Source organism: Scyliorhinus canicula, chromosome 2, assembly GCF_902713615.1.
Source record: "Scyliorhinus canicula chromosome 2, sScyCan1.1, whole genome shotgun sequence".
NCBI classification, from domain to species: domain Eukaryota; kingdom Metazoa; phylum Chordata; class Chondrichthyes; order Carcharhiniformes; family Scyliorhinidae; genus Scyliorhinus; species Scyliorhinus canicula.
The window spans coordinates 275,100,925-275,117,321 of record NC_052147.1 but is presented as its reverse complement, the minus strand read 5'-3'; the positions used below and the strand labels follow the sequence as shown (position 1 = coordinate 275,117,321).

Sequence of the window (16,397 nt, the reverse complement as noted above, 5' to 3'; positions counted from 1 at the left end):
TGATGCAGCCCGATAGGATGCTCTCTATAGTGCATCTGTAAAAGTTGGTAAGGGTTAATGTGGACATGCCGAATTTCCTTAGTTTCCTGAGGAAGTAAAGGCGCTGTTGTGCTTTCTTGGTGATAGCGTCGACATGAGTGGACCAGGATAGATTTTTGGTGATGTGCACCCCTAGGAATTTGAAACTGTTCACCATCTCTACCTCGGCTCCGTTGATGCTGACAGGGGTGTGTACAGTACTTTGCTTCCTGAAGTCGATGACCAGCTCTTTAGTTTTGCTGGCATTAAGGGAGAGATTGTTGTCGCTGCACCACTCCACTAGGTTCTCTATCTCCCTCCTGTATTCGGACTCGTCGTTATTCAAGATCTGGCCCACTATGGTCGTATCGTCAGCAAACTTGTAGATGGAGTTGGAACCAAGTTTTGCCATGCAGTCGTGTGTGTACAGGGAGTAGAGTAGGGGGCTAAGTACGCAGCCTTGCGGGGCACCGGGATTGAGGACTATTGTGGAGGAGGTGTTGGTGTTCATTCTTACTGACTGTGGTCTGTTGGTCAGAAAGTCAAGGATCCAGTTGCAGAGTGGAGAGCCAAGTCCTAGGTTTTGGAGCTTTGATATGAGTTTGGCTGGGATTATGGTGTTGAAGGCGGAGCTGTAGTCAATAAATAGGAGTCTGATGTAGGAGTCCTTGTTTTCGAGATGCTCTAGGGATGAGTGTAGGGCCAGGGAAATGGTGTCTGATGTGGACCGGTTGCGACGGTATGCGAATTGAAGTGGGTCAAGGCGTTCCGGGAGTATGGAGGTGATGCGCTTCATGATCAGCCTCTCGAAGCACTTCATTACAACTGACGTCAGGGCCACCGGGCGGTAGTCATTGAGGCACGTTGCCTGGTTCTTCTTTGGCACCGGTATGATGGTGGTCTTCTTGAAGTAGGTGGGGACCTCGGAGTGGAGTAGGGATAGGTTAAAGATGTCTGTGAAGACCTCTGCCAGCTGGTCCGCGCAGGCTCTGAGTGCATGACCAGGGATCCCGTCCGGGCCCATTGCCTTCCGTGGGTTCACTTTCAGGAAGGCCAATCTGACTTCGGAAACTGTGATGGTGGGTATGGGTGAATTATGGGTTGCTGGGGCACTCGATAGCGGATTGTTGGTTACCTGCTCAAACCGAGCATAGAATGCATTAAGTTCATCGGGGAGGGGTGCACTGCTGCCAGAGATACTGCTCGGCTTCGCTTTGTAGCCCGTTATGTTGCTTAGTCCTTGCCACAACCGCCGAGAGTCTGTCTGTGACTCTAGCTTAGTTTGATATTCTCTCTTGGCATCACGGATGGCTTTGCGGAGGTCGTACCTGGATTTCTTGTATAGGACAGGGTAGTCTGCCTTGAACGCCTCAGATCTGTCCTTCAGTAGGGAGTCAATCTCGCGGTTGAGCCATGGTTTCCAGTTGGGGAACGTACGTACTGCTTTCTTTGGCACGCAGTCGTCCACACATTTGAAGTCCCGAAAGCAGTGCTGTTAGGTAATTTGGACATGCTGAATTCCCCCTCCGTGTACCCGAACAAGCGCCAGAATGTGGCGATTAGGGGATTTCCACAGTAACTTCATTGCAGTGTTAATGTAAGCATACTTGTGACAATAAAGATTATTATTGGAACATGTTGGACCTGGACTTCCTTTATTTCCTTCTTGAATGCGTCCCACTGTATGTTCTATGTTCTGTCACAGATTTACCCAAAGTATCTGCTCCTGGTCCACTCTGGCCAAATCATATCTGATCTTATTAAAATCAGCCTTCCCCCCCAAGTTTAGAAATTTAGGCACATCCTTGTCCTTCTCCATAACAATCTTGAACCTAATGGAATTGTGACATTTGTCTGCAAAATGCTTCAACCACATGATCGGCTTAATTACCTAAAATTTCCAGGGCAGCCCCCTCTCTTTGTCAGATCTTCTATGTACTGGCTTACAAAGTTCTCCTGGACACATTTTAAGAATTTCACTCCCTCTAAACCTTTCACACTATGACCATCCCAGTTAATTTTGGGTAAGTTGAATTCCCCCACTCTTACCCTATTATTTGCACACATCTCTGAAATTAGCCTACATATTTGCTCTTTTATTTCTGTTGGACTGTTAGGGGGCCAATGGAACACTCCCAGCAGTACAATTGCTCCTCCTTGATTTTTGCGTTCTACCCACAAGGCTTCAATTAAAGAGCCTTCCAAGATGCTGTCCCTCTTTACTGCTGTAACTGATTCGTTCATCAAAACTGTGACCTCTCCTCTCTTACCTCCTTCCTTGTTTCACCTGAAGATCCTATATCCTGGAATATTGAGCTGCCAATCAATCCTGCCCCTCTCTCAACCATGTCTTAGTGACAGCAATAACATATGTCCTCATGTTTTAATTTGTGCCCTCAACTCATTTGCCTCGTTCGTCAGACTCCTTGCATTAAAATACCATCCAATCTTGTCAAACTCACGTGACTTAGAATCATAGAATCTCTTTCATGCAGAAGGAGTCCATTCGGCCCATTGGGTCTGCACCCAAAAGAGCACGCTACTTAAGCCCACGCCTCTACCCTATCCCCGTAACCCAGTAACTCCACCTAATATTTTGGACATTAAGGGGCAATTTAGCATGGTCTGTGGAGCTGTGACGCAGCAGTGCTAACCACTGTGCCACCGTGCAGGCCGACTTAACTGGTCTAAACCTCTATTCCTTCCTGACTTGCTTGTTGGGCATCCAGCACTTTGGGAAGATCCTGAGGTCATGAAAGACACTACGTCAAAACAAGAAAACACAGAAATTCTCGAATTACTCAGTGTCTGGCAACATTGGTGGAGAGAAAACAGACTAAATGTTTCAGATCTTTCACCTTTTGTTAGAACTGTCACCATCCAAACCCACAATCTCTAGAACATGGAACTCCTCTAACAGCACTGTGGGTGTACCTAAACCTCATGGACTGCAGCAATTTAAGGCAGCTCAACATCTTCCCGTGGCCAATTAGGGATTACTAATAAACGCTGGCCTCGACAGCAGAACCCACATCCCATGAACAAACTTTTTTAAATGATACAGTGACTCAAACGTTCTTGCATCTGGATCAGAATAAATATTATAGCCCAGCTAGCCGGATGGACTAATAGGATTGTTTTCCTCAGCAAAATTCATTCCTTTGCTGGTTTCAGAACCTGGAGGTGACTCTGGGTGAACCTCGAGAGAAACAGCCATTACTTATTACTGAATACTTTAACAGTGGTGTACAAAGATGGCTCCTCATTATGGACTGTCAAACATACGAACAATGTAATTAAACATTTTGTCCTTTCAAATATGGAGCATGTTTCAAGCCCAGCAGCACAATGGTCACATACTGGGATTATCACATAACAGGACTTAATATGAAATGACACCTTAGAAAACTCCATTCACGCCAACCTTCTGATTATATGTCTTAAAAACGAAACCTGAAAGAAAAATCCATGCTTGGATGTATTACTAAAATAAGTATGTCAAAAAATAAAGTTCACTGACCGTGCGATCAATATTCCGACAACACATCCGCCAATTGTTGACCAAAACCCAATCCAGCCAGCATCAACCTGGAAAGGTAAAAGATTAATGAACATAAATCACACGGTTGCTTTCTGCTACATCTTCCAAAACAAGTTGCTATTCAAACATCTAAACCTGTTGCTTAGGAAGTATAAAATTATGGAATGCTACTGCACAGAGGAAACGATTCAGCTAACAGTGCTCCTTAGTAGATCGATCAAACTTGCCCCATTCCCCTGCTGACATAGATACATAGAAGATAGGAGCAGGAGGCCTTTTGGCCCATCGAGCCTGCTCCGCCATTTATCACAATCGTGGCTGATCATCTAACTCAATAGCCTAATCCTGCTTTCTCCCCATAACTCTGGGCCGCAGACCACTTGCTCTCTGGTTTCTGGAAACGTAGTCCTCAATAAATTAACCCACAGTGATTACTAAATGTGACCTTGCTCCCCATGTTTTCTATAACTCACGTACGGCTGAAGTACACAGCACTAAAGATTTTCTTTCAAGAAACATTCATCCATTTGCTATTCTTCACACAACTAATTGTAAAAATCAAAACCGTTAAACTCTGAAGCCCACAAGAAACAAGAGAACAATGAAGTAACAACCGTGATGATTATAACTGGACCTGGGCACATCGCACTCTGAATCAGTACGCACACTCTGTAACAGTTGGTTATGTTTGAGCTGTCTTAGAGAATGAACTTTTGATCGAAGGACAAACAAGATCGATCCCAGTTTCTTACCTGGCTCACCTTGAGTGGTGTCAGAATTACGTCCAGTACGCCTGACCAGCCTGCTAATATTCCCAAAGGCATAGCAAAGGCCAGTGCAATCATCAGAAACCTGAAATTGCTGAGGTGGCAAAACAGAAGATTTAAACATTACTTTCAAGTCAGGCTTCTGGCACTAAATCATTGCAACAATTGGCTTCAACCCGTTTTAATGCAGGTTTGTAATAAAATACATTTAAAAAACCCACAATTGTCACATATTGCACAGGCATACTTGGGGTTTCTCTTCTTTATCACATTTTAGAAGCTTGAAGTATACAGTGCTCCAGATGTGGTTTCACCAATGCCCTGTACAACTGCAGCAAAACATCCTGACTTTTATATTCCATTTCCCTTGCAATAAATTACAACATTCCATTTGCCTTTCTAATTATTCAGTGGTACCTAAAAGCTAACTTTTTGTGATTTGTGGATCCTGCTGTACCACTGAGTTCTGCGATCTCTCTCCAGTTAAATATACTGCTTTTCTGGTCATCCTGCCAAAACGGACAAGTACACATTTCCCTACATTATACTCCAAAAACTTTGCCCATTCACTTATTGTTAGCCCTTTGTAGCCTCCTTATGTCCTCTTTACCACTTACTTGATCTTTGTGTCATCAGAAAATTTAGCAACCAAACATTTGGTTTCTTCATCCAACTCATTGATGTAAATTGTAAATATTTGAGGCCCCAGCACTGATCCCTGTGACACTCCACTCGTCTATCTTGCCAACCCCAAGATGACCCATTTATGCATTTGCTTCCTGCTGGTTAACCAATCCTCAGTCCATGTGAGCATATTACCCCCTACAGCATGAGCTCTTACTTTGCGTAGTAACCTTCGATGTGGCACCTTTCCAAGTGCCTTCTGTAAATCCAAGTACACCATATCTACAGGTTCCGCTTTATCCCCATTGCCTGTTACTTCCTCACAGAACTCCAATAAATTAGTAAAGTATGATCCCACTTTCACAAAACTACGTAGACTCTGTCTGATTGCATTGAGATTATCTTAGTGCCCCGTATCAGCCTCCCTGAACAGGCGCCGGAATGTGGCGACTAGGGGCTTTTCACAGTAACTTCATTTGAAGCCTACTTGTGACAACAAGCAATTTTCATTTCATTTTCACTATAACTGCCGCAATACTAGATGCCAATGTTTTCCCTTTGACTAAAGTTAACTAGCCTGTAGTTTCTTGATTTCTGCCTCCTTCCTTTGACTTTATCGCTACTACCAATTGACAGTTTGTATGCCCTCATCTGAAGGTCAGCAACATTCCCCAAGTGCTGTACTTAGAAATCAAATTAAATTATGTTAACAAGCGCAAGGGTGGTGAACCTACAATCATCTAACAGACAATAACTGGCAGTTAGAGGTTCTTGATCACTAGCAAGGAAATAAAAGGAGCAAAATCAGCAAGACCGTTATAATGTTTTTTTTAAATGCTACAATGAGCACCTTTTAATGTCATATTTAATACTTCAAGATTCAGGAGTTCATTTCACAAGTTGACTTCTTCTTGAAAAGTCGCTCAAAAGGAAAAGTAAACATTGGAAATACTTTTATGCAGTACGGTGCGGTACAAAATAAAATCAAAGTTGAAATCAATAGAGATTCAAGAATAAAAGTGCCCGATAAGGAGTTATAAAGAAACTCATATATCCAGCTTTAACTCAGTGATCCTTGATTCAATAACCGATGTGCAAGAATGAGTTTCAATTTAATTATTTAGTTACATGATCTTCAAGATGGGCAGCACGGTGGCACAGTGCCTCTGTTGCCTCACAGCTCCAGGGACCCGGGTTTAATTCCAGCCTCGGGTGACTGTCTGTATGGAGTTTGCACTTTCTCCCTCCGACCGCGTGGGTTTCCTCCGGGTGCTCCGGTTTCCTCCCACAGTCCGAGATGTGCAGGTTAGGTGGATTGGCCATGATAAATTGCCCCTTAGTGTCCAAAAGGTTAGGTGGGGTTACTGGGTTATGGGGATAGGGTCGGCGTATGGGCTTAAGTAGGGTGCTCTTTCCAAGGTCTGGTGCAGACCCGATGGGCCGAATGACCTCTTTCTGCACGGTAAATTCTATGATTAACACTGTAGTAACACTGGCAAATTCACGATATATCTTACCTGACAGAATCAAGGGATACGTCAGAAATTTTCATTGGCGCTTGAAGGAACAATTTTCCTCAGCCAGCCGTATTTCCTTGTGGATAAAGTTACTCTATGTTTCAACAATTGTCAATTCTAGATCACCTGGCATTATAAAAGCTCTGTTCGGCATCAAGATCTGGCAATGTCAATTCTCAGCACTCTGACTACTCTGCTGGAATATAAATTACCCACCTGATGCAGGGCAAACTTACCAAAGAAGTCTGCAGATGCTGTTTCTATAATTGAGCCTCTGGCTTGCAGCAGCTATACTGGGTGGAAGAGGAGGCTGCGATGGGAAGTAGACTGTCACCACAGCCAACAGAAAAGCAGTCGCACCAAATTCTGGAAGAGTAAAATCATCAGAGTGACAAGACATGCACTACTGACACTTATCATTCTCATGGAATGAATAACCGTGATCAAATTTAATGTAGACCAAGAATGGCAGCGTCTACATGTAGCATTACCATGCCTCACTTTCTTGCCCTTTTTTCTCATTAAAGAACCCATGGTACTTAAGCTGAAGTAGCAGCACAAGCACAAACTATATCAACTAGAATCACAAAATCGGTGACCAGAGCACTTGTACCAGGTCACTCTGCATTACATTGACAGCCAGGATACCCATGGGGATTTATTTTTTCAAAAATATCAACTAATCTCCACCCTCCACAAACCACTATCTTCGCTGCAACAATCCCTTCCTCAAGAATGAAGAGTTCTTTTAAAACGGGGGGGGGGGGGGGGGGGTCCCATCGCAAATGGTCGCAAATTAGGTTGATGATAAATTCAAGATCATTATGGATAATTACTAATTGGCGATACTAATTTACAGATAGAGCCAATAGCTCAAGCTGCCTTAAGTGTACGCCCTTCTTGTTGAGGGCAAGAATATAAGCAACCCTGGTATATCTTGACAACAAAGAGTCCTACGTCAGACTCATTCATTGGCTACAGCTCCGTCTGCAACACCATAATCCCAGCCAAGCTCATATAACTCCAAAACCTAGGGCTTGGCTCCTCCCTCTGCAACTGGATCCTCAACTTCCTGACCCACAGCCCACAATCAGTAAAGATCAACAACAATACCTCCTCCACGACAGTCTTCAATACCGGGGCCCCACAAGGCTGCGTACTTAGCCCCCTACTACACTCCCTATACATACACACGACTGTGACAACATTTGGCTCCAACTCAATCTACAAGTTTGCTGATGACACGACCATAGTGTGTTGGATCTCGAATAACGATGAATCAGAGTACAGGAGGGAGATAGAGAACCTAGTGGCATGGTGTAACGACAACAATCTCTCCCTCAACGTCAGTAAAACTAAGAAGCTGGTCACTGACTTGAGGAAGCAAAGTATCGTACACACCCCTGTCTGCATCAATGTTGCGGAGGTGAAGATAATAATAATAATCGCTCATTTTCACAAGTAGGCTTCAATGAAGTTACTGTGAAAAGCCCCTAGTCACCACATTCCGGCGCCTGTTCAGGGAGGCCGGTTGTCAGCTTCAAATTCCGAGGTATGCACATCACGAACAATCTGTCCTGATCCACCCACATTGACGATGCACAACAGCACCTATACTTCCTCAGGAAACTAAGGAAATTCGGCATGTCCACATTGACTCTTACCAATTTTTACAGATGCACCATAGAAAGCATCCTATCTGGCTGCATCACAGCCTGGCAACTGCTCGGCTCAAGACCGTAAGAAACTACAGAAAGCTGTGAACATAGCCCGGTAAATCACACGAAGCTTCCTCCCATCCATTCACTCTGTCTACACCTCCTCCTGCCTTGGGTAAGCAGGCAGCATAATCAAAGAACCCTCCCACCCAGGTTATTCTCTCTTCCAACCTCTCCCATCAGGCAGGAGATACAAAACCCTGAAAACACGCACTGACAGATTCAAAAACAACTTCTTCTCTGCTGTTACCAGACTCCCGAATGACCCTCTTACGGACTGAACTGGTCTCTTGACAAACCTATACTCCGTACGCTTCACCCGGTGCATGTGTCTATGTATTTACATTGTGCATTTATGCATGTCCAATGTTTTTTCATGTATGGAACAATCTGTCTGGACTGTACGCAGAACAATACTTTCACTGCACATTGTTCACGTGATAATAAATCCAATCCAATATAAGCTAGAATCGGTTGCAAACGATTCTCATCGTATCGCCCCACTAATTTAGGCACGCTGAGCTTAAGCTTCAAACATGAGCAGGAGGGCAGAGATGGTGGGGAACTTAATGAAATAGAAAGCAACCCAGGGTGCCCCAGCCAGCATTTCATTTCAGCAGCATTCATTACTTCAGCAACCCTGTGCAATTAGTCTTGGCAACAAGTGTTGCTTTAGCACTTTCCCTTGAAACAAGATAGATATTCGAAAAGAAGAACGGCATTCTTTACAAAGTGGTCCTAGCTGATTAGAAGGACTCAATTTAAATTAATGACATTTTAGCTGTGATTTTCTCGGTCTACAGAAGTGGACATTTAAGAACTGCACTTTAATCACTCTGCTTAATTTCCCCATTAGGATTTCAGTGGCAGCGCATCATTTTTGGCATTATGTGAAAGTACAGCAAAAGAACGGCTGGACTGTGTTCAGAAATGTGGGCGTTTTAGTAGAACTGTAACTTTGGAACAGACGACACAAAAGGCTATTTTAACATTTGAGAGCATGTTGCAATCCGTGCATGCTGCAATCAGTTCAAAAGCGAAAAAAAGATGTGGTTGTTAAGTTGAATACAGGATTCGTTCCAGAATGCGAGCAGATTCAAACACTAACTGCTTAAATTGTACAAAATAGTGTTGAATAACTGTTTTTAATGATCTTAGTAAAAATGGGCTTTAAAAAGAAAATGTTTGGTCACTGGGCATAGATTGGCAAAAATATAACTATGGGGAGTTTGAAATAAATAGTCGGAGTATATAATGGAGGAAGCAAATTTCCCCAAAAGGGCTTCTGTACTGTAGCCCTGGAGTCAGCTATTGGCAGCAGCGAGCTCCATTAATGGCATTAGTCTGGATCATGCAGCGCAAATGGATAATAGCATTCGCTTAAAACTGCCTCTGCTGTCAACAAGGGAGATGTAATTGAGGTGAATTTGTACAGAAAGGAAATATTTCTACTGGTGGGGGAGATCCAAAACAAGGGGGCACATTAAGAGCCAGGTCTTACAGGAGTGAAATCAGAAAGCACTTCTGCACACAAAAAGGCAATGGAAATGTGGATTTCACTCTCCCAAAAAGCAGTTGACACTGGGTCAATCGAAATTTTCAAAATGTAGAATAATAGATTTTCTTTTAATTAGGTAAAGCATTCAAAGGATCTGGATCAAAGGAGGATAAATGGAGCCAAGTCGCATAAAGACAAAAGACACAAGCTAACTGAATGGAAGGGCAGACTCAAGGCACTGAATGACCCTTCCTGTTCCTAAAAAGAGGCAATGGCTAAAAACACTGACATAATTCCATGGCACAGTAATCACAGACAAAGTTGGATGTCGCAAGATTTATGCGATGAATGGTGTCAACTAAATGTTCCAGCTCGTACTCCCAATTATTTGGAAGAGTACACAGCAACTCTGGACGTTATTTGTGGACAAATATATATTTACACCTCACAAGAGCCAAATTTCCATCCAGCGAACTGCATCTCGTGAGATCCGGAAATGTGTTCAGTCAGTTAAGTGCATAAATTTGTCAACAGGAAAACTGCACATAAAACAGTTGCATGGAACAATTAAGCAGGCCATTAATAAAAACAAAGTGCTGGAAAAACTCAGCAGGTCTGGCAGCATCTGCAGTGAGGGAATCGGAGTTAATGTTTCGAGTCCAATATGATTCTTCTTTGGAACTCCAGCTGCCGAGTATTTCCAGCATTTTATGTTTTCATTTCGGGTCTCCAGCATCTATAGTATTTTACTTTTATTATGGGCAGGCTATTAATTTGTTGCCAGAGCCCTGGTCTGTAACAAATTCCCTTGCATGGTGCCAAGACTTCAGTGTCTGGAGAGGCACACTTGCATAGGAGACCACACGAGGCAACAACTTTCAAAATAGCAAAACTTACAGAAAGAGGTGGAAGAAAAGCATTCACAAACTAAAGACATAAGAAATTAGAGCAGGCAGATACCATATATATCCTCAAACTGCTCTGAATTCCAAAGATTCATTAGCCCCAGTGAAGAAATTTCTCAACTCAATTCTAAATGACTGACCCCTCAACCTGGGACTATGACCACCCCGCCATGGTCTGCAGCCAAGGAAAACAACTTCTCAATGCCCATGGTGTTAAACCCTCTAAGAATATAGGCACTTCTACTCAATCTCTCCTCGTAGAACAATCTCATCCCAGGAATTTCACTTCCTCCGAAGGCAAGCACATCTTTTATTAGGTATGGTCTCATCAAAGCCCTGTAGAATTGTAGCAAGACTTTCTTACCATTATACTCCAAGCCCCTTGCTTAAACATTCAAACTGACCTCCTTTTATCGACTGCCACATACAAATTAACATTATTTTTCAATTTATTAATTTACTATGCTCGGTTTCTTTACATGATATTCTGGAGAAGGCTGTTTTATATCACAATTGGAAAGAAGGAGATATTCACTAGATCGGCCCTCTCTTCCGCATTCAGTCAAGGGGATATGTGAGGTATGCGACTTTTTGTAAGGACATGCAGGAAGGAAGGTGGTGGGGTATCTTTGTTCATATGAGATGGAATAAATACAATAGCAAGAAATGATCTTGAAGTGGAAGATGTAGAATCCATATGGATGAAGGTAAGAAATAATAAGGGGAAGATGACACTGGTGGAACAGTCTATAGGCCCCCCCTCTTGTGAGGTGAAGTTGATATAAATTTGTCCACAAATAACGTAGAGTTGCCGTGTACTCTTCCAAATAATTGGAGTATAGGCTAGAACATTTAGTTGACACCATTCATCATGTAAATCTTCTTTACTGTAGGACAGAGAATAAATCAGGAGAAAATAAAAGCACAGAAAAGCAGTACTTTAATCATGGTGACGTTAACCTTCATGTAGATGGGAAAAATCAAATTGCAGAGGTGGTCTTGAGGAAGAATTCATAAGACTGTATTCGGGACAGTTTCCAAGAACAATCTGTTGTGGATTGAACCAGGGATCCAGCTAATTTGGATTTGGTAAATGTGTAATGAGTCAGGTTTAATAAATAATCTCAGAGTAAAAGATCCCTTGGTAAACTGTGATTAGTAAATTCGCAGATGACACCAAGGTTGGTGGAGCGACAGATAGTGTTGAGGATTGTCAGACAATGCAGCAGGCCACAGATAGGTTGGTGACTTGGGCAGAGAAGTGGCAAATGGAGTTTAATCCGGACAAATGTGAGGTAATGCATTTTGGTAGATCTAACATAGAAGGGAAACATACAGTAAATGGCAAAACTCTTAGGAATATAGAAAGTCAGAAAGATCTGGGTGTACAGGTCCACAGACCTTTCAAGGTGGCAACACAAGTGGACAAGGTAGTCAAGAAAGCATACAGAATGCTTGCCTTCATTTGATGGGTCGTTGAGTATAAAAACTGGCGTCATGCTACAATTGTATAAAAACTTGGTATGGCCTCACTTGGAATATTGCGCACAATTCTGGTCGCCACACCAGCAGGAGGAAGTGGAGGCTTTGGAGAGGGTGCAGAGGAGGTTTACCAGGATGTTGCCTGGTCTGGAGGGTGTTGGCTCTGCGGAGAGGCTGAATAGAATCAGGCTGTTTTCATTAGGGCAGCACGGTAGCATTGTGGATAGCACAATGGCTTCACAGCTCCAGGGTCCCAGGTTCGATTCCGGCTTGGGTCACTGTCTGTGCGGAGTCTGCACATCCTCCCCGTGTGTGCGTGGGTTTCCTCCGGGTACTCCGGTTTCCTCCCACAGTCCAAAGATGTGCAGGTTAGGTGGATTGGCCATGCTAAATTGCCCTTAGTGTCCAAAATTGCCCTTAGTGTTGGGTGGGGTTACTGGGTTATGGGGATAGGGTGGAGGTGTTGACCTTGGGTAGGATGCTCTTTCCAAGAGCCGGCGCAGACTCGATGGGCCGAATGGCCTCCTTCTGCACTGTAAATTCTATGTAATTAGAACGCTGGAGATTGAGGGGCAACTCGATAGAGGTCTACAAGATTATGAGAGGCATGGATAGAGTGGATGGGCCGGCACGCTTTGCCAGAGTGGAGGAGTCAGTCACCAAGGGGCATAGGTTTAAGGTCCATGGGACAAGGTTTAGAGATGTGCAGGGCAGGTTTTTTTTTGGTTTTTTTACACAGAGGGTGGCAAGTGCCTGGAAGGCGCTGTCAGGGAAGCTTGTGGAAGCAGATACATTAACAGTATTCAAAAGGCATCGACAAATACATGGATAGGATGGGTATAGAGGGATACGGCACTATGAAGTGCTGGGGTTTTGGTCAAGGGTGGTATCATAACCGGTACAGGTTTGGAGAGCCGAAGGGCCTGTTCGGGTGCTGTATTGTCCTTTGTGATCATAACATGCTGGAATTTAGCATTCAATTTTAGTTTGAGAAACTTGTGTCACAAACAAATGCGTTACACTTAAATAAGGGTAATTATAAAGGAATGAGGGCAGAGTTGGCTGGAAAGGGATTCAGCAGGAAAGACAGTTGATAAGCAGTAATAGATCTGTCTGAAAACAGTTCATGACTCACAACAAAGATGTATTCCAGTGAGGAAGGAGGATTCTAGAAAGGAGATAAATTAACTATAGTTAACCAAGGAAGAAAAGACAATCTTAAACTGAATGAAAAAACATATAATGTGGCAAAGATTAGTGGCAAGCCAAGAGGATTGGGAAAGTTTTAAAAGCTAACAAAAGATGACCCAAAAGAAAAAAAGAGAGAGAGGGAAAGATAAACTACGAGGGTAAACTAGCCCCCTAGAGAATGAGACTGTAGAAATAATAATGTGGACCCAGGAAACGGAAGAAGAGTTAAACAAAGACTTTGCGTCAGTCTTCACAGTGGAAGACACGAATAACATTCCAAAAAGGTCAAATAACCAAGGGGCAGAAGTGGGGGGAGCGGGAGAAAGGGGAGCGGGAGAAAGGGGAGCGGGAGAAAGGGGAGCGGGAGAAAGGGGAGCGGGAGAAAGGGGAGCGGGAGAAAGGGGAGCGGGAGAAAGGGGGAGCGGGAGAAAGGGGAGCGGGAGAAAGGGGAGCGGGAGAAAGGGGAGCGGGAGAAAGGGGAGCGGGAGAAAGGGGAGCGGGAGAAAGGGGAGCGGGAGAAGGGGAGCGGGAGAAAGGGGAGCGGGAGAAAGGGGAGCGGGAGAAAGGGGAGCGGGAGAAAGGGGAGCGGGAGAAAGGGGAGCGGGAGAAAGGGGAGCGGGAGAAAGGGGAGCGGGAGAAAGGGGAGCGAGAGAAAGGGGAGCGAGAGAAAGGGGAGCGAGAGAAAGGGGAGCGAGAGAAAGGGGAGCGAGAGAAAGGGGAGCGAGAGAAAGGGGAGCGAGAGAAAGGGGAGCGAGAGAAAGGGGAGCGAGAGAAAGGGGAGCGAGAGAAAGGGGAGCGAGAGAAAGGGGAGCGAGAGAAAGGGGAGCGAGAGAAAGGGGAGCGAGAGAAAGGGGAGGAAATAAATACAAGAATAATAATAAATAACAATCACCAAGGAAAAAGTACCAGGGAAGTTAATGGGGCTAAAGGCCGATAAAGGTCCTTTTGGCCTGATGAATTGCATCCCAGAATATTAAAAGACTTAGCTACAGAGAAAGCGGATGCACTGGTAATAATCTTCCAAGAATTTTAAATTCTGGAAAGTCCCAGAGGATTGGAAAACTGCCAATTCAAAAGGGAGACAAAAAACAAGTAACAATAGGTCAGATGGCTTAACTTCTGTCATTGGGAACATAATAGAGCCCATTATAAAAGGATGCAATATCATAGATTTCATAGAATTTACAGTGCAGAAGGAGGCCATTCGGCCCATCGAGTCTGCACCGGCTCTTAGAAAGAGCACTCTTCCCAAGGTCAACACCTCCACCCTATCCCCATAACCCAGTAATCCCACCCAACACTAAGGGCAATTTATCATGGCCAATCCACCTAACCTGCACATCTTTGGACTGTGGGAGGGACCCGGAGGAAACCCACGCAGACACGGGGAGGATGTGCAGACTCCGCACAGACAGTGACCCAAGACGGAATCAAACCTGGGACCCTGGAGCTGTGAAGCAATTGTGCTATCCACAATGCTACTGTGCTACCCTAATATCAGAGAATTTAGAAATGCATAATATAATCAAGCAGAGTCAACGTGATTTCATGAAGAGAAAATCATGCCTGACAAATTTATTGAAATACTTTGTGGTAATATTGAAGATAGATGAACCAGTGGATGTAATATGATTAGATTTCCAAAAATCATTCGATAAGGAACCACACAAAAGGCTACTTAATAAGATAATAGCCCATGGTGTTGGGGGTATCATATTAACATGGATAGAGGATTGGCTAAGAGGGGCATTTTCAGGATGGCAACCTGTAACTAGTGGAGAGCCACAGGGATCTGTGCTGGGGCCACAATTATTTACAATATATATTAATGATTTGGGCAAGGGAAGTCTTGTTAAAAATACACAAGGCACTCATTCGACCACACTCACAAATCTGTGAACAGTTTTGGCCCCCTTATCTAAGGAAAGATATACTGGCATTGGGGGCAGTCCAGAGAAGGTTCACTGGGCTGATTGCACGAAGCGAGGGAGTTTCTTATGAGGCGAGGTTGAGTAGGTTGGGCCTGTACTCATTGGAGTTTAGAAGAATGAGGGGCAACCTCATTGAGGCATATAGGATACTCAGGGGGCTTGGCAGGTTAGATGTTGACAGGAAGTTTCGTCTCGTAGGAGAGTCTAGGATCACAGGGCATATTCTCAGACTAAGAGGTCACCCATTTAAGGCAGAGATGAGGAGGAATTTCTTCTCTCAAAGGGAATGGAATCTGTGGAATTCTTTACCGCAAGAGAGGTTATCCCTAAGTACTTCAAGGCTGAGATAGACAGATTTTTAATCAGTAAAGGAATCAAGGGTTATGGAGATAAGGCGGGAAAGTGGAGTTGAGGATTGTATCAGATCAGCCATGATCTCATTGAATGGTGGAGCAGACACAATGGGCCGAATGGCCTTCTTCTGCTCTTGCAGTCTTATAGGAAACATTAATTTAGGCCATACTTTCCCCAAAACAGCTGTCCTGTACGTGATTCTGAAATTTCTTTGCATATTCAGAATCATAATATGGTTACAACACATAAGGAAGCCATTTAGCCTGGAATGCCCATGCCAGCTCTTCACAAGAGCAACTCTGTGATTTCCACTCCCTGCCCTTTACCTGTAGCTTGTTTTCTCCCTTCAGCTGCCTCTTCAATTCCCCTTTTAAAGCCACAATTTAATCTTTTTCCATCACATTGTTGGGCATTGCACTTTAGGGCCCGACCACTCGCTGCTCAGAAAAGCTTTTCCTCATGTCACCATTTGTTCTTTCGGCATTGACCTTAAATCAGTGTCACTAGTTTTCAACCCTTCTACTAATGAGATCCAATTTCTATCTACTCCTCTCAACCTTCTGTTCTACAAGAAGAACAACCCCAGCTGGTCCATTCAAGGAAGTAGAAAAACTGCATAAACTACTTCTTGAACTACAAGCAGTCCAAATCTTTCTTTCATTCTAAGTAATGTTCAAGTTTAATTTAGACAGTTAATTCTCCAAGAGACCTCCGCAAAGTTCCGCTTGTAGGTGTCGCCTCTCAAGGCTCTACAATTTTTACATCATCTTCATCTGACCTGGAAAGCAGAGTAAAGGATCGGTCTTCTGATAAGAACACGAGGTGTATCACATACATTTCCAGGTACTAAG

The 16,397-nt window shown here is 43.9% G+C and overlaps 1 protein-coding gene across 1 annotated transcript in view; it reads right to left on the bottom strand.

The window, feature by feature from the left end:
• The window catches only part of slc49a4 (solute carrier family 49 member 4), an 83,175-nt gene that overhangs the window by 39,300 nt on the left and 27,478 nt on the right, over positions 1-16,397 (bottom strand). The window contains exons 4-6 of the mRNA XM_038790079.1: positions 6,704-6,833; positions 4,312-4,420; positions 3,539-3,606 (exon numbers count right to left, since the gene is read on the bottom strand). Of these exons, the coding sequence (XP_038646007.1) occupies positions 3,539-3,606; positions 4,312-4,420; positions 6,704-6,833 (307 nt within the window). The remainder of the gene's footprint in view (positions 1-3,538; positions 3,607-4,311; positions 4,421-6,703; positions 6,834-16,397) is intronic.